General features: G+C 47.0%; 2 protein-coding genes across 2 annotated transcripts in view; one reads left to right on the plus strand and one right to left on the minus strand.

Moving 5' to 3' along the window:
- Nucleotides 1-212: 212 nt before the first annotated feature.
- On the minus strand, nt 213-10,719 carry csf2rb (colony stimulating factor 2 receptor subunit beta). The gene is made up of 14 exons (XM_076023754.1): nt 10,579-10,719; nt 8,376-8,493; nt 8,125-8,282; nt 7,870-8,024; nt 7,138-7,285; nt 6,569-6,698; nt 6,327-6,481; nt 5,318-5,451; nt 5,055-5,235; nt 4,808-4,901; nt 4,584-4,650; nt 4,394-4,473; nt 4,087-4,252; nt 213-3,398 (listed from the first exon to the last, which is right to left on the minus strand). The coding sequence occupies exons 1-14, from the start codon at nt 10,682-10,684 to the stop codon at nt 3,003-3,005; spliced, it is 2,088 nt and encodes a 695-aa protein (XP_075879869.1). The 5' UTR covers nt 10,685-10,719; the 3' UTR covers nt 213-3,002.
- The window catches only part of LOC142886692 (parvalbumin-7-like), a 47,469-nt gene continuing 32,994 nt past the window's right edge, over nt 10,658-25,132 (plus strand). Inside the window, exons 1-2 of the mRNA XM_076023768.1 lie at nt 10,658-10,796; nt 19,930-20,015. Of these exons, the coding sequence (XP_075879883.1) occupies nt 10,792-10,796; nt 19,930-20,015 (91 nt within the window). The 5' untranslated portion in view covers nt 10,658-10,791. The remainder of the gene's footprint in view (nt 10,797-19,929; nt 20,016-25,132) is intronic.

Below are 25,132 nucleotides of genomic sequence, written 5' to 3' on the forward strand. Positions count from 1 at the left end.
GTGTGTGTTTTGTTGCCCAAGTGGACAAAATGCCACGCATGCCAAACTATATGTATTCTTTCCTCCGCTGTGCATCCGTGTGTGTGTGTGTGTGTGTGCGCGCGCGTGCATGTTAGCAGGGCGGACCTTTGTTTAAGTGTGGCAAACTTCCAACATGTGCCGCTTTGCAGGACACTGAGAGAGGATTCCATTTTGTTTTGATTTAATTCCACTGTGCAAAATGAAGTCGTCTTTATTTTATGGAGCACTTTAAAGCAGGCAATGTTGGCAAATGCGCTCTACAGAGTAAAAGCACAATGGATCAAAAAAAAAAAGAAAAAATAAACAAAACGGAATACACATAAAAATACGGCCCACAATGCAGCGGGAGTGCATTGAAACACAACGCATTCAATCGGGGGGTTTTAAGATTGAAAATAGACACCGTGCCCTTCAATCAGATCCTGGAACACGCGCAGCAAAGTGACCTCAGGCAACGTGCAGCCAACTGGTGCAAAATCCGTTTTGATGTTAATGAATGAAAAGCTCATTCGAGCCCATGTCTACTTTCATGTTTGCAGTAGAAAAGAAAAAAGACTACCACCACTACAATATTCATGTAGCGTCAAGTGACCGACCTGACTCAGAAGACACATTGCAGGCACAACTGTCTGTGTTTAGGTCTGGCCTGAATTCCCCTGATGTACGGCAGCGAGGAAACAGGAGGCCATTGAACAGGAGGTTACACAAGCATCCGTGTGCCGCCGCGCTCTCCAGTCCACCTTCCAGCAGTTTTATTTTCCTGTTTTTATGTATGACAAATTGGGGACGGGGACACGGCGTACACAGATAACCGCGAGCTAGCTACTGTCCACAGTAAAGCCGATGATCTCGACCAGTCTGCAACTGAAATCACTGCTTTTTCTCTGTTCGCCGATGAAGATCAAGATGAGCGAGTCCCGGCCTCCTCGCCGATCGCCGCCTCCATCTTGTCTCGGCACCAGCGGACCTTCAGCCTCACGTCTGAAAAATGTGGGGAAAACGCTGGGAAAACAACCCCCCCTTTTTCCTCCGACTCCCATCGCCAAGGACGAATAACAGGCGCATCAGCGTCTTTACGGGCATCATGACTCAGTCGGCCCTGCGTCTCGCTGCTTCATCAGACAGGAAGTTCTACCTAGCGATGGGTTAAAAACACAGGAAGTTGATATCGGCATGCCTGGAATTCCAGCATTGTATTCCCCTTTTTTTTTTTTTTTGTGCAGAAACAAGGCAGACTTATGCATTGGCCCAAAACAATACGTTGGAGAAATGAATGTTGCTCAGTTCCATTGTACAGCAGCCTCATGGAAACCCTGAGCAGATCCACAAACATTGGCTACTGTGAAAAGGCTGTGGAGCAATGTTCCCGCCTATTTACAAGTAGACAAGCCATTTTACATAAATAGAAAAATATACTAAAACAACACTGTATACAAAGATGATCATTTAAAAAAAGAAAACAAAAAACACTTCTTTTTTTTTTTATACATCATTCCGTGCCAAGAGTTGCCTTTTGGATTATTATGCGCCGGACCTTCAGTAATTATAATACATATGCATGCAAACCTTCTCAGTCAAACAGACTCTCAATTGCTCCCAGAAATGGACTGACCCTGAACACTGTGTACAGCCCCGTCAGGCTGCACAGATGTGCAGGTAAACACAGCGCTAATTAGATAACAGCGTTAATTTGTGTGCACACGCATGTGTGAAAAGGGAAGAGACCAAAAGGGCAGCAGACGCGGCGGCTAAACCAAATGGATTTTTCAACTTCAATATTTGGACATCAAAAGACATCTTCTGAATAAATATACATGTGATTCCCTAACATAACATAACATAACATAACATAACATAACATAACATAACATAACTTGACATAGCATTGCAGCATGCTTACTGCTAGAATTGCCACAATCATTTTAAAAGCATTATTCATTCTTGAGTCAATGGGACTGACAACATGTGCAAAACAACAATAATAAAAAAAAAAAATCCATATCTGTAAATACACACTACAATCAAACGGCCAGTTCACTGCTGCCCTCTATTGACCAGAGGAGCACACTACAGCAAAGTCAGGCATAAAAGTGAGCAAAATGTGTGGGGTTTTTTTTGGAGCGCACGAATGGTGTACAGGTAAGTTGGTGTTCCAGGTTCTGCTCGCGCTCACCTGTTCCACCTACACTGGCACCACTGTTGCCAACAGGGAAAATCCGAGCTTCCCAGTGTGGCAAGGTGAAGAGGGCATCATTCATGCACGCTAACCAGTCGGCCAAAGGGATATCCCCTTTGCCAAGTAGCCAGGGCACATGATCAACTGGAGGCATAGTGACAGGACCCTCGACTGCCACACCAGGAAGCCTCTCCGATCTCTCGGCCAGATCGACGTACTTGAGGCTCTTTCTTTCAGGCGCTGCTCTCATGCCCTCGTACCAAGGGGAAGGCTAGCTTGACGAGAAAGCACGTTTATCTCCACCGTCTGACCCGGAAAAGCAGTTTACGACGACCTCTCTGCAGCTGTTTCCTGAGGTCTGCCAGTGTCTGACACTCTCTGCCAAGCGTGGGAAGCCTCCTGAGCGGCGTCACACTTCACTTGACGTAGGTTCTCGGCTTGACGCTCCTGTGCAGCTCACCGCTCCTGTGCAGCTCGCTGTGATTGGCAGGGTGCAATCACAGCGACACACCTGAAGGGTTTGCGGAACTGTCTGCTCGCCACGCTTTTCACACGCCGCTGCGTTGCATTTCATTTGGGAGTTGCAGAGTGTTAGCCTAGCATCCTCCAACAGTCTAAAGACGTGCATTTGGCTCACTGACGACTCTTGAACGGGGATGGTTGTTAGACAGCTGGGATGGGCTGCAGGGGAAGTGGTGAAAATGAAGAATGTATGTATAGATGGATGAATGGATGGATGGATGGACGGACGGATGGACGTTCAGGAAATCGGCCCAAGTCCAGTTCAAGAAAGGTCCCAAGTGCTTCAACGCTCTGCACTCTCGTGTGCAGCAGGAAGGTGGAAGTAGCCTGAAGACTCTACGGTGGCCCCCTGTGGCCACCCAGCAGCAACAGGCCATGAGACGTGCGCTGAAAGTTGGGGGCTGCTGGCGGGTGCGACAGAGCCCGGCTGCAAGTCCGTCTCAGCCGAAGCTTCTGCGGTAACTGGATGGTCTTGCTCGGCCCGGTCTGGCGCGTGTGCATTTGCGTCGCCGTGAGACACGAGATCCTGCGTAGACCTGGAGGCACTGCCTTTGGGCAGACACACGTAGCCGGCGCCGTAGAGGTTGAAGTCGAAAGGCGGGGGGCTTGCGGGATCATCGGGAGGGGGTTCGCTTTCCTCACGCTCCTCATCCGCCGACCTGCTGTTTGGCTCGGGCGGCTGGCAGAGAGGAATAGACAAGTGAGCGCCACGTCCCGCTTAAGCAAATTAATTTGTCATTTTCATTCAGTGTGTTTGATGACATCTACTGAAAACAAGCTGCTACGCCAGTGTCATCTTCGAAATCTGCTTTTGTTCTGCCTTGTTTGCTTCGAAACAGCAACAAAAAAAGCTCTTTTGGTTTTGCATTTACAGGTCCAAAGTGTAAAGGCAAGAGGGCTTGTAAATAGCTGCAATATACCATGTTCTTAAAGTAGCCCAGAACGTGGGTTTGCTCTGGATTTTTATGATTTTGCTCTGACATCACAGCTGATTAACATTTGAACTGCACTGTATTTTCTTACCATTAGAGGGTGCCAAATCTTACTAATTTGGCCTTTAAATGAGAGAACTTCTATGTTTTATTATATTATATTATATTATATTATATTATATTATATGTAAAGTAGTCTGCAGTACATATTTAATCAAAAATAATTTATAATTCTGCCACTCTTTTAGCTTCTGGTATCTCCAGGTCCTTGAAGGCAGAGATTTAAAATAAACCACTTTAAATAAGTGCCAACAAGAGCATAAAGCCCATAGAAAGTAAGTGCCAAAATGAAATAAACAACATGTAACTGTCATTCTTTTGTTTCTCTTTACGGAACAAATCGAGACACAAAACTAAATATGTGAGTGGCCTAACCTGACAGAAGATGTACGGTCCACTGAAGCTAACAGAGGATGACTGCTGGGGTGTGCTGGGGTCCTCAGCACGGTCCGGGTTATTATCGCACTTCCAGCAGCCCTCATCCTGATCCGAATACATTCTTTCGCCGCCCTTGTTTTGCCACAGCGAAGCGTTTGACGAGCTGCAGGGAGACACGGAGCAGTGAGTGGCTTTTCCCAGATAAGAGGAAAGTTGTCCGTAATTCGCTCAGTCACGCCTCAGAGGAATTTGTTTTTTCGCTTGTTATAATCTGTCTGGAAACGGGGCGAGTGAGGCGTTGTACCATGTCGACAGGCTGTCCAGCTGCTGCTCTTTGCACATGGACGTGATCTCACACTGCGCCAGCGTCGGGCTGTACGGAGACTGGAAAAGAGGCACGAGATGACTCAATCAAATGACAAGAGGCCAAATTGTGCAGAATCTTGGTGGCATTGTAAAGGTCCTATATGGCGCATCAAATGTTCCATTCTGACCTTGAACTCTGAGAGGATTTTGCTTTTTGCAGGAGAGGGAACAGACTCCACCCACAGAATTGCCTTCCTGTTAAATCAGAATGACAAGAAAGAAAAAAGCGCACTGAGTAATGTTGCTCACGCGATGTCGGAACGCTTTTCAAGTTAGCGTTTGTCTTTGTCGCAGTTGTCTTGACGATATGTTTTGGGGGGTGGGGGGGCGGGGGGGCACAAAAACAACGGACCTTTGACAAGCTGGAATGGTGCAGTACATCACGAAGAAGGCTACGATGACACACATGGCGATGAAGATATAGATGGGGTGGACGGGCCACGGGGCTAATGGGAAACAGAAACAACAGAGCAGATCATTTTCGGAAGCACAATGATGCCCAATAAACAACCACAAATAGCTCTCACAAGAATGTCTACGGTATGAATGTGCTGCCATGTTTGCTGCGAGAACACTTTCTTTCTTTTTTTTTTTTTTACCCTCACGGGAGGTCCAGTCTGCGGGATGGCTCCATTCCGACGGGATTCCCTCGTACGAGAAATTGTCTCCAGGGGCAACCAGGGATCTGACCTTGACCTGGTAGTCCTGGGACGGGGCCAAGGAGGACTCCAGAATGTTATAAGACGTGGAGCCTGCTGGTACGCTCTGGACAACACAGTTCTGAGGGAAAGGAAATAAAGCCATCGTTTTGCCAGAGGTTTGCATTGCGTTAGAGACGTGGAGTCATGCGACTCACATTCACCTGCTCTTCTTTCCTGTAATAGCAGAGCTCGTAAAGCAGTTTGATGTCGACAGGCATGGGGGGCGCTGTCCACTCCACCAAACAGCTGCTGGCCTTCTTCTTCACCGTCACCTGCGCTGGCCGAGGGGGCCGAACTGCAGGGCACAGGGCAAATCAATTGTGAGCAAAGAGCAGTACAAATACCGACCACATGCTTGGCGTGAAATTGTGGGGGGGGAAAAACACATGTTTGTGAAATTTCCTGGTTAAAGTTTAGGGGTAGGTTTTCACCCTCTAGGGTTGATGGTGGCGTCTAGTTTTTCATCTGTTCTCTGGCTAAAGTAAATTATTTCTGAGACATCCTACCTCATCTCAAAATCAATTTGGCATTTTATTATCTTTTAAGCAAGAACACTGTGTACCTGAACTCATCCATAAATCTCATTTGTGCGATTTACCCGTGTGCTTTGCTTTGTGTATAATTAATTACGTGCTGCTTTTCCCAGGTGGAAAAATAAAAAAATTGAAAATGGACAAGCTGCCCTTTGAGTAAATCCAAGTTCATATGAGAGCTCTTCCGTGTATCACCAATACCAAGCAAGTCTCATTTGTCCTACTCTATTGCCAAGTTATTGAAAATATACCTCCTTTCTTGGCAGGCAGATTGACAGTAAAAAAAAAAAATGCTTTAATCACTGAAATTATGAGAGGTTAAGTTCACAGCTTCCTGCGCCAAGATGTGCTATGGCAGCAAGTTGAATGTTTGACCCACATTAAATGGGCCCCTGAGTAAATTCTATAATTGGTGACACTCGCGATAAGATTGCTGAGTGCCAAGTTAACAGATGCAGTACCGCCGTTCAGACACTGGGTGGAGGTGTTCAATCATGCTTTTGCCTCAGCATCTCTGGGTTCTCTGACTGGTTGTGCTTATTTATTTATTATTTTTTTTTAGCGAGACTCGATTCGTTTGCTTTGCGCTCTCCCACCTCCCTCGTGTCTCTGGGCCTTTTGCCACTTTGCCACTCACTGTTCCTGTTGACCATGAAAGTCTTGGTGTTGTGCACTGGTTGGAGCTCCAGCAGTAGCAGCTCAGGGTTCTCCACGGTCAGTGAACAGTTGTATCTGAGTACCCTTCCGCCCAGGTCATAGCTCGCTGTCGGGTTACCGCAGCATCTCTCGGCCCTGGAGGCAAGAAGATTGGAAAGAGTGTTGGGACGACCGGAATCGAGGATTACCGGACCCCTGAATTCGACGCAGCACTGGACTCACGCGGTCTGGTGGCGACGGCATGCCAGCTGGTAGCTAATGAAGTGAGCCACCTCTGTGCTGACCTCCCAGCTGCACGCCACCTCTTTTTCTGCAGCCAGAACACAATGCAGTCTGGGAGTCTGCCAAGCACCTAGAGCCGGGGTGTAAGGGAGACGAGACCATTAGCGACAGCTGCAAAGATTTGTTGTTGTTTTTTTTTTTCCTCCCACCCCTCCAAGCTCCATTAAAAAATGACAAGGGAATGAGATAAGAGAAGCAAGGACAGCTGGTGATAAGGGGAGGAAAAACCTCAGCTGTGGGGAAAAAACAACAACCACAACAACCGTGTACTCCAAATACGTCATTTAGGAACTTCTAATTCGTGCTGTACATCATGCACATTGATTTTTCCACAACACAGCTCAACACGGGCGGTAACATTAAATGTTGCCTGTTTTAAAAGGTTTCTTGAAAGTTTCCTCTCTCCACATTTTCTCCTGGGACTCTTTTCTAGTTCTCCTTGTGTAATACATGCCGTGAATTTTCATAAATGTTCAATTTTTGGGATATGGGAACCATGTCTTGCTCACCTTCTCCAGTGTAAAATGTCAGTACAGGACTCCAGTGGCTCCACTGACCCACAGTGACCCTGGCCCTCACCCTGGCTTCGTACTTGTAGTCTGAATGCAGCGACTGCTTCTCCAGTTTCACGCTGGTGGTCGTGATGCCCTTTGTTGTCTGCAGAGAGAATTGTTTCTTTTTCTTTCTTTTTTTTTTCAATTGAGGTCTAAAACTGAGGAGGATGTGATTCTCAAAAGCGGTCCCATAACATGACACTGGTTATCAGGTTATATTTGGCTTTGAGCAAGCCGACTCAAGCTTTCTTTCTAGGGATTTCCAATGACAAGCGGTCCATTTTACAAACGGACAAATTTGATTATAGTTTTGCTTTTTGTTGGCATCAAAGTCCAAGCTAGGGATAGTTGTGTTTACTTGCGGTCATAAGGGCCGTGTGCACAGCTCCTCTTTTTGCTGCAGAAATAGCCATTGTTTAGAGAACAAGTAAAGGAACTACACGCTCTGTTGCTCCTTGCTCGAAGTAGGGACTCTCCTCGTGCAACAGAAACCATGAGACTAATGCCATTTAGCCAAGAATAATAAATAAAAGACATATTCAGAGCATTCTAGTGTTCTTTGTTTCATTGAATGACCTATTGAAACTGACCGATTGTGAAGAGATGACCTTGAAGTGTGGTTTACTTGCCCATTTTCTCAATTTCCTGACCAGTCTAATGACAAAAATCTGTACATTTGGGACTTACTGTCCAGTCGCTCTGACTGTCTTTCCTGTAGCTGATCTCATAGGTGATGTTCTTGTTCAGGGAAGAGGAGGAGGGGTAAGGGCTGGACCAAGTGAATCTCCAGCCTCGATCACCTGCGTCGTCAAACGACAGGCCGACTGGCGGCTTTGCCCTCACTGTAAAACGCAGTTTGAAGGAAGAGTTTGTGTCTGCTGGTTTCACTGAAGTTGGATAACTTTGAAGAGAGGCTTGCCAATGCGCAACCTGTGAACTCACAGTGCTTGGAGAGTTCCAATTTCTGGCTCGAGCCATGTGAGCAGAGGGTCTCGGTTGTCTCCTCGAGGAAGTAGGCCGTGTGTTTGATGCCGATGAAGAAAGTTTTAGTTTTGTAGCTACAGTGCTCGGTCTCAGTTGTGTAGGGCAAACACTGCTCCCTGTGTGGACATAGGATTGAGGCTCACACAGATACATCAAGATTTTCAATCCCAGCTAAAAGGCCCTTTTTTTTTTTTTTTTTTTTTTTTTACCTTTCCTTGTCTGAGTTGAACCACAGCTGCAATTTTTTGCCTGTTTCGTTCCTCCAGTGACAGTGGACCTGGGACATGTAGTCATTATAGCACTGCAATGACCTTAGCAGTGGAGACTCTGGAGGTATAAAGGAAAAGTTGCTGAAAACACAAACACTTAGCAGCAAGAACAACTATTGTCACTTGGAACTGCTTTTGGAAATGAGGATTGCCGGAGCACAGTAAGACAAGGAACAACAATGTTGATTGCAGACAATTCAAGTCAGAGATATAAAATTGAAAATGCAGTTAACATACAGTATATGACAAGCCAATTATGCAAGTATATTTCCTGTTACTACTGACTAATCATATTTTACTCATTCAATCTTAAAGAATCATTCTTCTTCACACACTGCACAAGCGTCTGGCCAGTACTATTTTTTTTTTTTTTTTTTTTTTTTTTAACTTTTTTATAAATATTTCTATATATTTTAAGCATTTTACTGGCTTTAATTGAATGCAATGTTTTAGATGTTTCAATTCGTCGAACACCATTTCTTTCTCTTTAAAAAAAGAAAAGAAAAAAAAGCTGCCGTTGTTAAATTCATGAACATTAGGTGGCGATAAAGTCGCTGCAATGCTCATTCAAGCCCGTCAAAACATAGCGTAGAACAATATACGCAGCTGTTGTTTTTAGCTAATAGCCTTGTAAATTGAGCAAACAACTGCATTCTGTGTGGATTTTTTTTTTTTTTTGTCAGAGAATCACTGAATGAGGTTTTTCTTTCTTTCCAGGTAAAGACCAGTTTGAGTCATTTTGAAAAAATGCTTCATAGCAGTCGCACTTTATGAATTTCGTGTGTTTTGCAGGACAACACGTAATGACTCATTCAAGTTGCCGTTCTGAAATGTTGTGATTGTCGCAGCGTTATCCCCGAGAAAGTGACTGAGTAATTTTTTTTTTTATAGTAAAGTGTCATACATTCATTGAGTGAGTACTTTTGACAGCCTCGTGACCAATGGAGTGAACTGAACGTAAAATTTAACATTTCCCTTCTGGCCTTTTGGTTTAATGTGAAACTCGTTTTGTGTTTGTTAAGCTACTATCTCAATTTCAAACGACGCAATTTTTCCATTAAAAAAACAAAAAAAAACAAAAAACAGTTGAACACTACCATTTAAAATGTTATTGTGAAGCTCTTTGGTCATAAATTTGGTGATGGGAAGAGTAAACTGAAAGTTTGTGTCTTAGTTTCGCAACAAAGTCACAAGACTTATGCTTTCTGTCCCCAAAGTGACGCTGAACTGAAGAAGGAGGAAAGAAGTTTCATGGTGCCACTGCAGTTTTGGATCTTGACACAGGAGGCTTTGTGTTTGGGGAGCTCCTCCCCCTGAGAGACTTCTGAAAGGCAGATTATAAGTGCTTCAGGAAGCCGCATCAGGTCAGAGACGCTTTGGTGACCTTCTGCAACCCTGGGCTGCTTGATTAGTAATGCTGTCAGATGTTCTGCTAGAATTTGATTGATGATCAATCAAAAAAAAAAAAAAAAAAAAAAAAAGGTTAAAAGAGTTAAAAACACATTAAATATAATGTGAAGGGGTGATTACACAATCCGAGTCATAGAAAGTAGTTGAGTACCCAAGCTTAAATGTAGAAAACTAGTGAATTTAAGGTTAAGTTTCCAGGCACTTCCTACCTTCCTTCCTTTCTTCCTTCCTCCCTTCCTCCCCCTCCTCACTGAGTCGTCCCTTCATCCCGTCATGCCTCACCCCGTCATCCCTCATCCCTCTGTCTCTTATCTCCCCATCCACTAACCCTTCATCCCCCTTTCCCTTCATCCCCTCATCCCTCAATTCCCCTTCCGTCCGTCCCTCCCACCTGAACCCTTTTCTGCCATCCCGTCATACCCCATTCCCCTTTCTCTTTCATCACCTCATCCCTCAGCACTCCTTGCCATTTCCTCATCCTTTCACCGCTTCGTCCTTCCTCCTCTCATCCTAACCACCAGTGCACGCCTCCCGAGCAGATGTTCTTCAAATGTTTTTCCTCTACTTTACCCTCCGCTTCGTTTTTTCGTCAGTTTCGCGGTCTACCCTAAGCTAAATGTGGCGACCAAATGTCGAGTGCTCTTCCGTCCGTTATATTTGACAGAAAACCAGAGCTGAAAAAAGCTCTCACATGGCACGCAACTCTTTTTTTCTGCCCTCCCGAACGTCTTACCGCTCTTTGTGCTGCCGCTCTCGTCTACAGCGCAGCGGTGTGGACTAGAGGGAAGAGCTGCGCCAAGGAGCGCCGACCAAAGTGCGATCCGCCAGCAGAGCGCCATTCTTCATCGGAACGGGCAGACTCCCCTGTCCACCAGCCTGTCAATAAAGTCGGCGTGCTGTAGACGAAGGGGACAGGCGACGAGAATGAGTCCATTTTCAACGTACAATGAGGTAATGATTCATGACCACAGCACCGGCGCTTACTTCCTTTATGAGAGTCTACTTGCCGTGGTATGTCACCACACATCCGCCAGCCTCTTATCTCCCCGGATCACATTTGATGCTAAATTTGCACGTGCCCAGTGTGTTCTGCCACAACACACATGACAGCACAAAATATTGTGCTGTAGATGTCATTTTAGACTTCTTAGGTTTCAGTTTTTAAAGTAAAAATCACTTTGAGCATTTCAGATATGCGATAACGCCTTTTTTTTTATGAGGCTTGTTGGCAAAAAAAAAAAAAAAGAAGCTAAATCTGATCCCATCTAGTTGTCTTGGTACTTAACATTCATGCAATTTATTCTTCATTTTTCATTAGATTTTTTTTTTTTTTTTTTCATACACAAAGCACACAATGGAAACCGGCAGTTATAGAAATGACAGAAAGGAGGAGAGAGAGAAAAAAAAACTGAAGCCAGGTTAAAGAGCCCCCTCCTCTGCACTTGGCTTTTACAGTAGCAGGTCTGAGGGAAAAACCCACAGACACACCACAGGCAGCAGGTCTGGCAATGACGGTTAAACCCCTCCCCGCCGAGCATGAAACATACCTGCACGAGCAACAAAGGTTGAAACAAATTCAGAGTCTAAAAAGCCAAGATAAGATCTCTCGCTGCGGAGTGATAAAAGTGGGGAGCGATCGCGATCAGCGACTGCGGTTCTTGTTCCTGTTTCCTGGCGCAGCTGGGGGAATGATAAGTTCAATCAGCCCCTTTTCTCCGCCGCGGCAATTAATATTTCCTCACGTCGGATGCCAAAAAGAAAACACAGTTGTAAAATAAAAGTATTGGTTAAACTTTATCGTTTAACTGACGGACAGCAGCGGGACGACGCCCGAGCCGACTACCAGTGAAATGACGGCATTGGGCAAAAAAAAAAATTAAAAAAATCTCCCCGTTACTCACCTTACTAGTCTGTTGATGCGGCCGTCATCGTCACATCCGCGCAATGAGCCAGTTCCTCGTGAACATTGTCGAGAAGTCTGTGGGTGGTTGCCTATTTCTGGTTCCCGTTTTCTGGTTCTTGTTCTGATGTACCATGCAATCAGCTGCTCTACGTGGCAGCGGATTGGCTCTTCTGTTTCTAGCTTTTCTTTTTCTTTTAAGAGGAGTGACTCGAGTTGTAAACTAAAAGCCCCCCCCCAAAAAAAAAAAAAAATGCAAACAACAACAACAGCAAAGAAAAAGTGTCAAAAACTTGTTTTCGTAGTATTGAACAAAAACCTTCCTCATGGACTCACAGGGGAAACTTTCTCAATGTTTCATGAGTGACGTGGAGGTTTTAGCTCTGAATCCTGTCACACAATCCCTTTTTTTTTAATTTTTTTTTATCAGGGTTTGATCTGTGATATTAGCCTATGTTCTTTCATGTTTCTCACTCAAACTTCAAATGTGCCTTTGGATTCGCTTCATGGCGTATGGAGTTTGCTGGCAAAAGAGGCGCAAGGCAAATTGATTCGATCAAATCCGATAACTTGGATTTTTCATGGACAAGAAAAACACATCTTTATCTTGTCAATAGAATTTGCTCCCACACTCGCTGTTCGTATTTACTTTCCTAAAGTGGCTTTTTATTACTGAATTTGCATTTTGCGCTTGTGGTTCCTTTTGTTCTCCTTATTTGTACCACTTCCCTAAACGGGCGAGCGGAGTTGACCTGGTTGTTTTATAGATGCGTTTCTTCTGAAGAATCTACAGCCTGTGCTGTCCCTCCGCTCAGACTTCAAACCACTTTGAACCGTAGAGACGTGGCGGTTCTAAAATCTCTAAAATCTCAGCGCCACACGCGGCGGCGCACCCGTCCCCGGCTCAGCGGCCCGTGGCGGTCGAGACGCCTTTGAGTGTCGTGTGTCAAATGTGAACGCGTCAGTCAGAGTCGTCGTGTACGTGGCTATTTTAGAAGCTCAGCAGCAGATGAGTTAAGAAAACCTTGGCGACTTCACCTCTGAAGCTGGACGTTATTTTTTGGGAAATTGACTTCCAAACGCGGTCTCTTTCAGAAATCTTCCATCCACCATTCGATTGCCAGTACGATTTCCTGGCAAAAAAAATGTTCTGGATGTCTTTTTCTGACATCTTTTTCTCAGTGACGACATCTTTTTAAGCTTTGACTCACACAGCCCAACTATTTCACACCTTCTTCTATTACTGTTCATCAAGTAAAGGGCGGATAGCTCATGTCTTTTTTTTTAAAATTTTTTTAAAGACATAGAGACAGGCAGCTATCAAACCAGTACCGTAGTCATTTTACTTTTTTTTTTAATTTCTCCAAACTAATCCAGACCCTCAGAGTTCTCGAGAGCTGCAGTTTTTTTTTTGTTTTAGTTTTTTGTGTTGGACGGGAGGACTGGATTTGTTTTTGTCGCTCAGACGGCACAAGCAGAGACGCGCGTTCTCGGAATGGATGAGGAACTTGGCTTTTAATTTGCTGATGTCTGTGTTTCGGCGCCGACTTGAGGTTGAGTTGTTGTTGTTTTTTTTTTCACCTTTTTGCAGTCGACACACATGGGTGCTTTTTGGCCAAGGTTCGCAAGACAGCTCACGTAGTTTAGAGACAGAGAGAAGCCTCAGCCAGCGCGCCGTTGACCTCGATGCAGTGTGCAACGCGTTCGCGCAATCGATGGGTGGTTCATTGGCTTTCTGAAGAACTTCTGTGGTACCTCAATTCCCGATAAGTTGCGTAACAGAAAAAAAGGTGATTATTCAGAATCGGCGGTTCACAAGGTCGAATGAATGGAGGCGCGTTGACTTCCATAATTAAAGTGAGTCAGAGGTCAGTTTTGGCCTGTCTTGTCACTTTCCAAACGCTCCATCACGACACGTGATAAAGAGTCGGTGGCTACCTTGATTGAATCATGTATCATCCGTTTTTAGGGCTTCGTTTTTCATCCCACACTCAAGCGGAGCGGCCTCACGTGATTGATGATCAAGACAGAAACTAAGAAAGAAAGACCTCTCTGGGAAAAACAACACATTTAGCCCCGTGTTTACAACCTCCTGCCAAAGTGCCCCTCTTCTTCCTGTTTGGAAGAAGTGTTGGGAACACCTGGCGGCTGGAGTTGTCAGTAACCTGGGAGAAGTTTTGGTGCCCCGTGTTAGATGACAAAGGGACTATTTCCAGCGTTGCGTGTTTGACGCACACTGTTTGAAAAGTGGAGTAAACAAAAGAAGTAAAGGATGGAGTTCACTGTCAGTTCACTGTGAATTTAGCACATTTAATGTCACTTTAATCTCACGTGAGGCTGATAAACCTTAATATTTAAGCCAGTTTCCTTTTTTTTACACACGGCTGTAATATGAATAAATAGAAATTTGAACAGGTCCTCATGTCATTCCTAATTACTGAGCCAAAAAAAGATGAACTTCAAAGCTTCAGTCAGAGTTTTAACTTGAATGAATAATAAATTGGATCGTCTCACTGTAATCCCAACTGTGCCATCTAGTGACCAACTCCTGGAAGTGCAATATAAACGTCTTTGAATGAATGTGTGATTGTGAAAGTAGGGAAACGTGTGCCTGTTTGTTAGATTGCTAAAGATAAAAAAAAAAAAAAAAAAAAAGCCTTCCGAAAGCTGCCTTTTGAAAGAGATTGTTTTCAGGGCGCGGATACGTAAACAAAGCCTTTTAATTCCGATACTGGAGGAGGACACATCAAAGCGATGGGCGGCTGATCACTCAGGAGATACGTCGCTGCGAGGGATTCGTCACAGAAGATCAAATGGCCTTCTGCGTGAGCGTCTTCCTCTCTCTGTTCCACTGAGCACGAGAGTTACCCCTGAGACACACCAACATCTACAAATGCCACAAAGGAAATGTCAGCGGTCACAGGGTTTCACTTTTAATTTGACGCGGCGACGCAGACGAGTGAAGCCGTATCTCAAACACAATCTTTACTTTATGTTGGGCCCAAGTGCAGTTTTTCTTTACCCAGCCTCTTAAACACAGATCAATTTTAAAACGGATCGAAGGGGGTTGGGGGGTGGAACACTTGCCGTGTAATCCAGTGTCTTCTAAGTGATTGAATTGTTTTGCACTGTGCATCCACAGTGGCACGTGTCTGGTGTAATTGCATGTTCCTGTGTGCTTCATGTACTCGTGAGGAGGAGGAGCCTGTGAAAATGCTGCTCTGCGACATGTGAGTTACGAGAAGAGGACCTAAAATAGCATTAAAATCCCATTGGAGAACTTTTTTTTTTTATTTTTTTTTTTACACCTTCAATGCCCCATTTTTTTTTTTTTTCCCTCAAATGTTTCAGTCTTACTCTCTGGTCTACCAAATCGCCGCTGCCGGCAGCGTCATCCTAATGACTGACCAGTCGGCTGATGATTATAGTCACAGGGCAGGACTGCAGAACCGTCACTCCGCTGGAGTAAAATTAACTCAAATGCTCTTTGATGCTAATGAGAAATTAATGCAAATTAATGACATCTGAGCGTGTGTGTGTGTGTGTGTGTGAGAGAGAGAGAGAGAGAGGGAGGAGAGTCAATTATTGCTCTCCTTATTAAGAAAGGCACACTTGTCTTTTGAGAATACTTTAAAGTTCCAACAGTATAGCTGCCGTCTAAACTGAGCACAGTGCCTCAGGTTGATAAATGCATAAAATTGCGTACACACACGCTTACACATCTCCTGATGTTATTACCATCACGCCACAGTTGCTTTTCAATACTGCCCCCCCCCCAAATTGGAAGCTTGGAAGACAATGAAATCAAAAGCAAGAAATCCCGTCAGGGTTTCCGCTGCTGTCAGCGCTAGCGCAGGAAGCTTCCGTCTGTGACATAAGCACAGAAAAAATAAAATAAATTACTAGTGTGTGCAATACGTGGTTCCTCCTCTCCTCTCAGACATTGTTGAGAAAATTCTTCCGGCAAACGCTTCTTGCAATCTGCAGTGTGCACACGCGGCCGATTGCGCTGCTAGCGCCGCTAGCCCGCTGAAGCGGGGGCAGCGTGGACTCCAATCTGGCTGGTTGAAGATACGCTTCTACGGATTTGCAGCTCGTTGGAGCTCGTCCCAGCCCCGGACCGTCGCGGGTCTCTGTTGTACACGTGTTTGTTAGCAACGTAAAGCTAGCACGAGCTAGCACAATGACGCTGGAGTCCGCGGGGCCATTTGGTCGAGGCGCGCGGAAATTAGCACAGCACAGACAGGCCTCAGGGCTTTTTTTTTTTTTTTTTTTTTTTGTACCGCTTGAAGATCTGTGGTCGGCTAAAGCTGGCTTTTACAAAAACCGACCGTCAGTAATGTGTCTGAACAGCTGAGCGAGGCAGACGCGAAGTACAGGCTTAAGCCCCGCGCTTGGCTGACATCCACTCAGCTTAAGTGTCCTTGAGAAAATGAATTCTCATTCTCTTCGCTCATTGTCTGCGGAGACGCCAACGTCTGACCCCGACCCCTGACACGCAGCATTAGAAGGAGGTTCCCGCTGCCCCCTCACGGGCTTCGGCTCCCAACTGTAATGAATAATGCCATCGACCCGTAATTTGTACGCAGCCAAAACCGTGCCCGCAAGGTATTGCTGGAACCTTTTCAGCCCGCTCAGTCAAGGATTCTTTTATCTGTGAAAGGAAAAAGAAACTGCCAAGGATAGATAGGCTGAGTCGTGAAAAGACACCAAGAGCAAATGCAGTGACCGGCACCTCTTGCCAAGGATGTAAAAAGAAAGCCCAAAATCGAGTTTCGCCCTTACCTCTTTCAATCACGACCGGGTAAGAGATGATGAATGAGATCTACTCCTTACATAATGGGAGACTCCTTCAGGATGCGTCATCATTTGTCATAAGCAGCTTCTGTGGAAATCCTCCATTCAAAGGCTCCCATAACGCACCCGTTTTCGGATCTTTATTCTTCATCTCACACTCCAGTAGAGCAGCAAAAAAAGATTAATTATCCAACAGCAAAAAAAAAAAAAAAAAACAACAACTCCGGAAAGCAGCATTTTTAGCTCTGTGTTTTGTGAAGCTGCTTGCAAGACAATCAATCAAAAGGCTAAACAGCATCCCTTTAATTAGTACCAAATCAACATTTGCCCTTTCAGATTTGTATTTCAAACAAATTCTTTACAAAAGTTTGCTTAAAAGTTGCTCGACATTTTCTGGAAGTTTAACTGCTCAAAGGCGTCACAATCTCCAGCGAAGGAGATGCAACCTTACAAACGACGCGGCTACTCGTCGTTTGCACCAAGCGGCCGCTTTATTAGGTGCCTCAAGGATGGAGCCGCTCTGCAGACAGAGATCCTGTTGCTTCTCCGTGGTCTCCAACCAATTGGACCATCCTGACCTCCTGACATCAACAAAGCAATTTCCTTCACCGCTGGCTCACTGGATATTTTTCACTTATAGGGAGCCATTCTGTGTCAATCCTTAAGATCAACCACCTTCACCACCGTTGAGAGTCACTTCCCGACGCCCCCACAGGCTGCTGCTGTTGATCGGCTGATCGGCTTATTTGCGCAAACACGTAATTTTGAGCTTTTGAGCTCATAAAGTGAGTGACTGGAGGCTCTCCACGGAAACAGGCGGTGTTGGTAAAGTTCAGTTTCTAGTTCAAAGTTCCGTTCACAAAACTTAAAATGAAGTGGTTCAGTTCATAGTTTATAATTGCAATTTTTTTTCTTTTTACGAAGCCCGTGGCTCCAAAAATTAACTCGTTCGTAGTTCTTTTCTTTATTGTTTTCAATGTGTTGTTGCGAGATACTGTTTTTCATAATGACTGCCGTAGCTTCTTTTTTTTTTTTTTTTAAATCAATTTTAACACTGAAACTGTGCATCCGATTTCATCTTTGTATCCAATTTTGAATCCTCAATTTATCATTATTATCAGGGTTACAGCTATCAAAATACTGGCTTTTCCCCATTGTTGGTTCAACACTTCCTTGCTGCCCCTTCAGGTCCACACTAATGGCCGGCTGCAGCTTTCACCCCTGGTGAATTCGGTCAAACATGGAGAAAAACGTGCGGCTTGAATCGTCTTTTTTAAATGAGGAATTATTCAAACGGAGACAGAGCAGTAGTAGTTGTAGCAGCAGTCGTTTTTCCACACGTGGAGCATCACCTGTATCATACGCACTGTGGGTGTATTAATGGTTATCGAAGACTGTCGCCTTCATTTGTTTTTGCCTCCATGCTACGTTCGCAGTTCGATGACGCGTGCGGCGGTGCGACTGTTGGCTTGGCTTTACCACATTGAGTGTTTTTTCCCCGGCGATGCACGAGCGCCTCTTCGTGATTTTACCTGCTTTCCTCTGGCAACCCGGGCACCGTTCGTTGTTCACAAGAATGAACGTGTTCGTCAACGTTCGTCCGATCATCAAGCGGAACGACGGCGCGCTCAGGTCACGTTCGCCCCAAAATACCACCGAGCTCACGGGCGATCGCTCTTTGAACCTGTTCGCGACGCACAAGGCTGGACACAGAGGACTCAAAAAAAAAAAAAAAAGTGAGTGAAAGGTGAGGCACCCACGGGCGAGGCGGCCGTTTCTTTTTTCACCTCCCGGGGACTCGCGACTCGGGTGCTCGGACCTCGCCGACTCATCGGCGCCTTTTTTGCGTGGAACCAGCGCGGGACGGCGAGGCGTTTCCAGGTCGACGGCTCTCAGACGGCATTCACACGCGGCGCCCCCTGCCTTCCCCATTCCCCCGCTCCTCTCTCCGAGTCCTTAAGCTAGAAAGGCCCTCCTGCCACATGGCCGCATCTTCACAATACCGCCGTCCTCCTTTTCATCCCTCCCTCCGCTCCCGCCTTTCTTTCTTTCTTTCTTTCTTTCTTTCTCTTCCCGTCGCTCCTCCTCCTTCCCCCTCCAGCCGTCCCCTTTTCTCGGCCGGGCCACGTCGCGCTGCTCACATCTCTGTCGCCGCGGCTCCGTCTTCGCTGTCTCTGCTCGTCGCTAAGCCCCCCCTTTCGTCCCCAGCATCCGGTAAGTTATTGCTCCAAAGTTAATTGCGGTAAACCTGCTCGGCGAGGCGGCGAGCGGGGGATTGGATTACGCCGTGATTTAATGGACGGACGGCCGGACAGACGCGTTCTTGGCTCTAAAATTGATCTCGTCCCGGGAGCGGCGGCGCGTGATTGTTGGCCGTTAGTTTTGCTTGTTCTTTTTTTTTTTTTTTTTTTTTTTTTCTTATCTTTTCCGCCGACGGTAAAAGGTTAGAGTTGTAATGGAGCGAGGAGGAAAAAAAAAAAGTTGTGTTGTGAAGCGGAATTGCTTCTCTCGACTTCTTTCAGCAAAAAAAAATTCACTGTCGCCCTCCCCGATGTCGATGACGTTCATCCCGACATCGGGATCTTTCATGAGTCTCAACAGTCTCTGGATGTCCCGAACGCTGCACAGTTAGCCCGCTGTTTACAGCCGGCTCTCTGGCCTCGCCCTTCGCTTCGAGCCTCGTGGCTTCGCTTTAGCCCCGGCTGGATTGGATGGATTGGATGGATTGGACGAAAGCGGCAGGCAAACGCCCGCTCGCTGTCGCTCGACCGGGACGTTGCCCCCTTGTGACATCACAAACGGGCCTGTTGACTTTAGCGCGCCGTTCCGGAGAAGTAGAGCCACGAAAAGAGGTGAAAAATAAGACAAATTTGTCTGGTTTTGACCAGATGGCGAGCAGTATTTGTTAGCAAGCAGTTTGTCACAATATGGGACCTTTTGGTTTTCTTGCCCCCTTCCTCCCCTCCTCCCCTCCTCCCCTCCACCTTTCTCTCCTCCCCCTGCTCCTCTGCAGCCTTCCCTGTAACTTTGCGCTCCCCTCGCTCTCTGCCGTCCCTCCCCCTCCTCCTCCCTTCTTCTCCATCACCCAATCCCCTCCTATCCCAATCCAGCTCGCTCTCCTCCCCCCTCCCTCCCTCCCTCACTCTTTCTCCCCTTCATCTCACCTCCAGCCAGCCGGTTGCACCTCCTCTTCCTCTGGCAGCCTCATTCACTTTCTCCCTCCCTCTCTCTCTCTCTCTCTCTCTCTCCTCATACCTCTCACTCTGTGTTTCATCTTGTCCTTTATCTCCTCCTCTGCCTCTCTCACGCACTCTCTCTCTCTCTCTCTCTCCCTAACTCTCTCTCTCTCACTCTCTCTGTCTGTCCTCCACCTCTCTCGCTCCACAGCCGCCAGAAGCTCGGAAGCCTGCCGCTCTTCCTCCTCCTGCCACTGAGGGATCCACAAGCACACGGGACGCAAAGACCACTCGAGGGTGAGTGTCCACGCGCACGTGTGCGATTGTGTGTGTGTGTGTGTGCGTGCGGGCACGGCAGTGGCGGGCATTGACCCGCAGCTGCCGGGACAACTGGCGGGAAGGCGAGGAGGAGACGCAGCGGTTCTGCAGCACAATTCTCCAGACGGCCGCGATTCAGGCGCACAGATAAGTGGCCGACGGCTCCAGCGAGCAGCGAAGTGACAGAGTGGGCTGACGGAAGAGCGATTGTTGCGCAAAAAAAGAAAAAGAAAAGAGTGATAGAGAGTTCAAGGAGGCTGAAATAAAAGCCAAAATGGAAATGAAGGCAGGAGGGAGACGGTGGGGGGAGGAAAGAAGGAAGAAAAAAAGAAAAAAACTAAACAAAGCACAGCATCAAAAATTAACAAGCAGAAGCCTCCAGCAGGAGGTGAGAGAAATGTTTCAGCAGCGTCTGAGGGAGAAAGAAGAAGAAAATAAGCGGCGGACAGGGGGAGAGCTGCAGGTGACTCGAAAGAAAAAAAAAAAAAAAAAATCTCCCATTCACAAACTGGACCTGTTAGCGGACGGTGATGATTGGCTCCCCGAGCACCATATGTGTGTGTGCGTACGTGCACTTCATGCTCTGTGTGTGAGAGACGGATGGAGAGGAGCGGTGAGGTGAAAGAAAAGCTAAGACGCTGCTGTGCGGCCGATGCGGTTAGGCTCGGGAGCAGATGTGTGAATGAACGAGTGGATGAATGAATGAATGAATGAACGAACGAACGAACGAACGAACGAATGAATGAAAACGCAGCAGCACTCGCACGCGAGCGCCTCCCGCTTGAGCTCGCGCACACAACGTTGCGGGCACGGCGAGGGACGGGAAAAGTGTGCGCCGCATTTTAATTTTTGAGGCAGATACGGGACGGAGGGATGGAGGGATGGAGGGATGGAAGAGCTTCAAACTTCTTTCCGCCTCATTGCGTCATTACCGTCGCACGCTGCCGCCCCTCTGGCCGCAGTCCCTGCCGCGGACGCGCCAGTGACAAAGTGATATGTTGCGTGTGTGGTGTAAGCAGAGACAAGTAGGAATGAAAGTGAAAGTACACTTTGAGGAATTCACTCCTCTGAAATAATGGCGTTTTGAGCAGAAGAGGAGCAAAGGAGGTTGGAAAAATGCCAATCGGAGGCGGAGGAGGGTGGAGGGGGGGGGGGTCAGGGGGGTGGATGATGATTCAGAATTCTTATATAATTTGCGAAAGGGGCCCCATTAGATAGATGGATTAACAGCTGTCCTGGCAGCCACAGCCAATTAGAAAATGATTTTAGTTGAGGGGGGTGGGGGGTGGGAGGGATTAAAGCTGGGCAGAGGAGAAATAGGAGAAGGTGCGACAGTGACCTGGCAGTCGAGACCGGTGTGGCGAGGGTGAGGTTCCTGGATTTCACCCCCACCCAAGGCTGTTTGGAAGGACCGTTTGACTTCCAATCTGCTGAAGGGACGAAGTGCATTTTTGAGGCGTCCACTTGTAATACAAAGGGCGAGGGAGGGCACAAATGCCAATCAGGGCCGGACCGGATGCGGCAGGGTTAGTGGGGGGGGGGGGGTTGGATGAAAATTTTTAATCCCAAAGAACATCTGGAAAAGACAGATTAAGCCGGGGGGGGGGGGGGTAAAAAAAAAAAAAGAAAAAAAAGAAAAACCCTGGCGGGACGGTTATAAATCCTCACCTGGCCTGTAGTCGCGAACAGATTTACCGTCCAGGCGCCGCTCAGGTTCACTTTTTCGGCGAGCGGTGATGAAGTGAACCTGCAGGTAACTGCGAGAGGCTCCGAAGCGGCACTTTATCCGTCCACCGCCCTCTGCCCTGCGCTCTAAAACCCCACGCATTATACGCTCCTGTACACTTTATCGCCACTCTTCCATTAGATGTAAAAGTCAGCTGTGATGCATTGTGTGGTGCGTATATACACACACACACACACACACATATACCTATATATGTATGTACTGTATATATATCCAAGTATAGGATAGAATGGGGAAATTGGCATCATTACAGCAATGGTATCGTGTAAAAAGATGGGAAATTATATGAATTAAAAAGAAGAAAAAAAATATATATATTTATAGGAAAAGGAAAGGAAAGGAAAAATTGAAGCTGCAAGCAGCGTTTGTGGGACTGAGCCTATGTGGACTTACGTTATTCTAAGGGACACTTGAGGGGAACCACGGTATCTGACTAGGAGCTATGTGGAGTGTGAAATACCCCAGGGTGATCTATATATATCTTCATATTAGGCCCCTGGGAGTGGAAACCATCCAGAGTGAGCGACTGTAGATGAGGTAGGGAGTGGGGGTGGGGCCAAACAGGTGCAGGGCCAGGTGGGGGCGGTGGGGTCCGGCCTCTGGGTGACGAGTGGAGCTCCACCGTGCGCAGGGGAGCGTGGAGGGTCGGCGTAGGGGAAAATCCCCGAGCAGCGTCCGTGGAATTGGACCGGTGGTCTGGGACAAGCATCCGAGTACCGTAATGGCCGGGCTGACCGAGTGTGTGTGTGTGTGTGTGTGTGTGTGTGTGTGTGTGTGTGTGTGTGTGTGTGTGTGTGTGTGTGTGTGTGTGTGTGTGTGTGTGTGTGTGTGTACGTGACGTGGCCACAAGCAAGTCGATAAATCCACCCGAGTTGACCCGCGCATTTACAACTCAGATGGAAAAAGAAATAAAAAAATTCTCAAAATGAAAAAGCGCCCATGAATCTGAACGCGGCCTGACAACTCCATTACAGGACGGAAATCAAAGCGGCGCCGTGTTTTTTTTTTGTTTGTTTTTTCGCTGTGGAAATTATACTTTCAAATTCATTTTTACAATTCCTTGACTCATAGCGGAGGCGGGGGCGGGAGTGGGGTTGGCTGGGTCATAACAAAAACTCTGACACTGAAGGAGCGCGTCAAGCTAGCCCGGTGGAGGGATGCAGAACCTTAGCGGCCTGCCTTTGTGAGAAGGTTCTGCTTTGTCACCATCTTTGGAACCTTTGACAAATTTCCCACGTCAGACATAATGAAGCTAGCGACTGCTATTTTTTTTCTTTTTTTTTCTTTTTAACGTAAAGCCCAACATTGATCTTGCATTTCATGTTCATTCTGCCACGCTCAAGGCCGTGAGTTTTGCCGTTCAGTCAAATCTTGGTCTGCTGTAACAATCGGAGCCTGCAACAACAGTGGGAGGGTGGAGACGAGAATACTCGCAAAAGCTTTGTTCACTGAAACAACGCGGTTCAGTCATTCGTGAAGCGAGAACTTTGATGTTTATCTGGAAAGGTTTCATGCATTTTGCCTGTTCACCGCCAGTGTGTAGCCGAGCTGCTTCGGGTCAGAAGTAAATGGACGGATTGAAAATGAACTTGCACGTTGGCGCTAAAGCGAGACTTATTGAGGCCTAATGTTTTGCTCTGTATCCTTGAGAGACCTTCGCTTCTTGCGACAGGCTCTGCTAATGGCCGTGCACCCGCCATAAAAGTCGATTGAATTTAATTTAAAAATTGCTATTTTTACAGGAGGGCATATCTTTTATTTATTTTTTTTTCTTTTAATATGTCGCCTGTGCCATTTTTAATAGCCTCCGCAATTAAAAATAAGAGTCTTTCCTTCCTCATCGGGCGCGATAACGGCGCTCGGCTGTTGCGAGCGGCTGAGCGCGTGGGTTAGCGTGGCGGGCAATTTCCACCTTCGCCGCGAATCAACGTTTTTTTAATTACCACGAAACAAAAAGTGGACGGGCTAATTGTTTTGTTGTCGCTTCCGCGGGGCCCCGCCGTTACATATGCATGAGGCGTTTATGAAAAAAAACAACAAAAAAAAAAACAAAACAGACAGATAGCAAAAAGCCCGACGAGGCTGCTGAATGAGTGTCGCTACGGCACGGCGGACGACTGCTTGTGTCATTCACAAAACCTGCTGCCGCAGCAGGAAGCAGGAAGGCGAGCAGCCGGCCGGGTTTTTTTTTTTTTTTTCAAATTGCACATATAAATTAAGTCATTACTACCAAAGACAGCGCTGCAATGGAGTGCGCAATACAACACGCAATACAGAAAGAAGAAGTGCCCGGGTGGTTTTACAGTCGTTTCCCGCCGATCCGATATTCGCTATCTGCCTTTCGCGCTGATTCTGTCTGAAGAAGGAGAAGAAGAAGAAAACCCATTAACCGAGCGTTGGCGGCGGGCCGAGTTGAAAGGCGCCGAAGCTAAAAGGCGCTAAAGCTAATTTCCGATGGAGGGCGATTAAGGGGGCCGTGTCTCCGCGCTTTAGCCGAGGGTCCCGCTTTGAGATAGCTGCCCGCTCGTCCGCCGCAAGCCACGCGGAGGCTTTTTTTTTTCCCCCTCTTTTTTTTTTTTTCTTTTTTAATGCGACGTCCGCTTATCGGGGAGCCGCGCTAGCCCATCTGGGCTGATAAGCGCACGTGGTTTATGATGTGCACCGCCGCCGCAGGGGGGGGTCGGCGAGTGTACACACACACACACACACACACACACACACACACACACGTGCACACGCCACGCACATCTGACAAATGCGGCGTGATACAAACATGCTTTCACGGGGGGAGCAGAGGGTCGCAGGTGACGTGAATTTCCTGCTAATCAGATCCCAACAACGGAGGTGATGGGACGGCCGCCTCTGCCGGGGCCGCCGCCTCATGATGGGTTTATTCTATTTTTATTTTTTTTAATTTTTTTTTAAAGATGTTTTTTCACCGTCAAGGTCGTGGACGGATGTTTGCGTTTGGGCGGTCGGCATCTGGAGGAGGACGCGTCTGATGTGCGGGATGATGATGATCGCCCAGCACTCTGAGTGTTTTTTTTTTTTTGCGTCCCTGGCGTCTGGAAGGGAGAGGAAAAACCCTGAAAATGGTTAAAGAATTTGGCGGCGACGAGACGAGAACGGCCTCGCGATAAGCGAGTCGTGAATTTTAAGCCTGCGGTGTGTATGCGTGCCCTCAAGCCGGTCGTGTTTTTAATCGCTGTTAGCGCTGGCAGGACCGGCGTGATGCTTGTGCTTCCTGTTGTTAATTGCAAAGGCCGTCGGTCTTGGGTGCGTTGAGCAAAACCGTCCCTCATCAGATTATCTGCACCGCGCCGCGTGCTCCTCCTTCACTGCTTTGCCG

The sequence above is a fragment of the Nelusetta ayraudi genome, unplaced genomic scaffold (assembly GCF_046127955.1).
Source record: "Nelusetta ayraudi isolate G7.1 ecotype Tasmania unplaced genomic scaffold, CSIRO-AGI_Nayr_v1 ptg000016l, whole genome shotgun sequence".
Classification (NCBI taxonomy): Eukaryota; Metazoa; Chordata; class Actinopteri; order Tetraodontiformes; family Monacanthidae; genus Nelusetta; species Nelusetta ayraudi.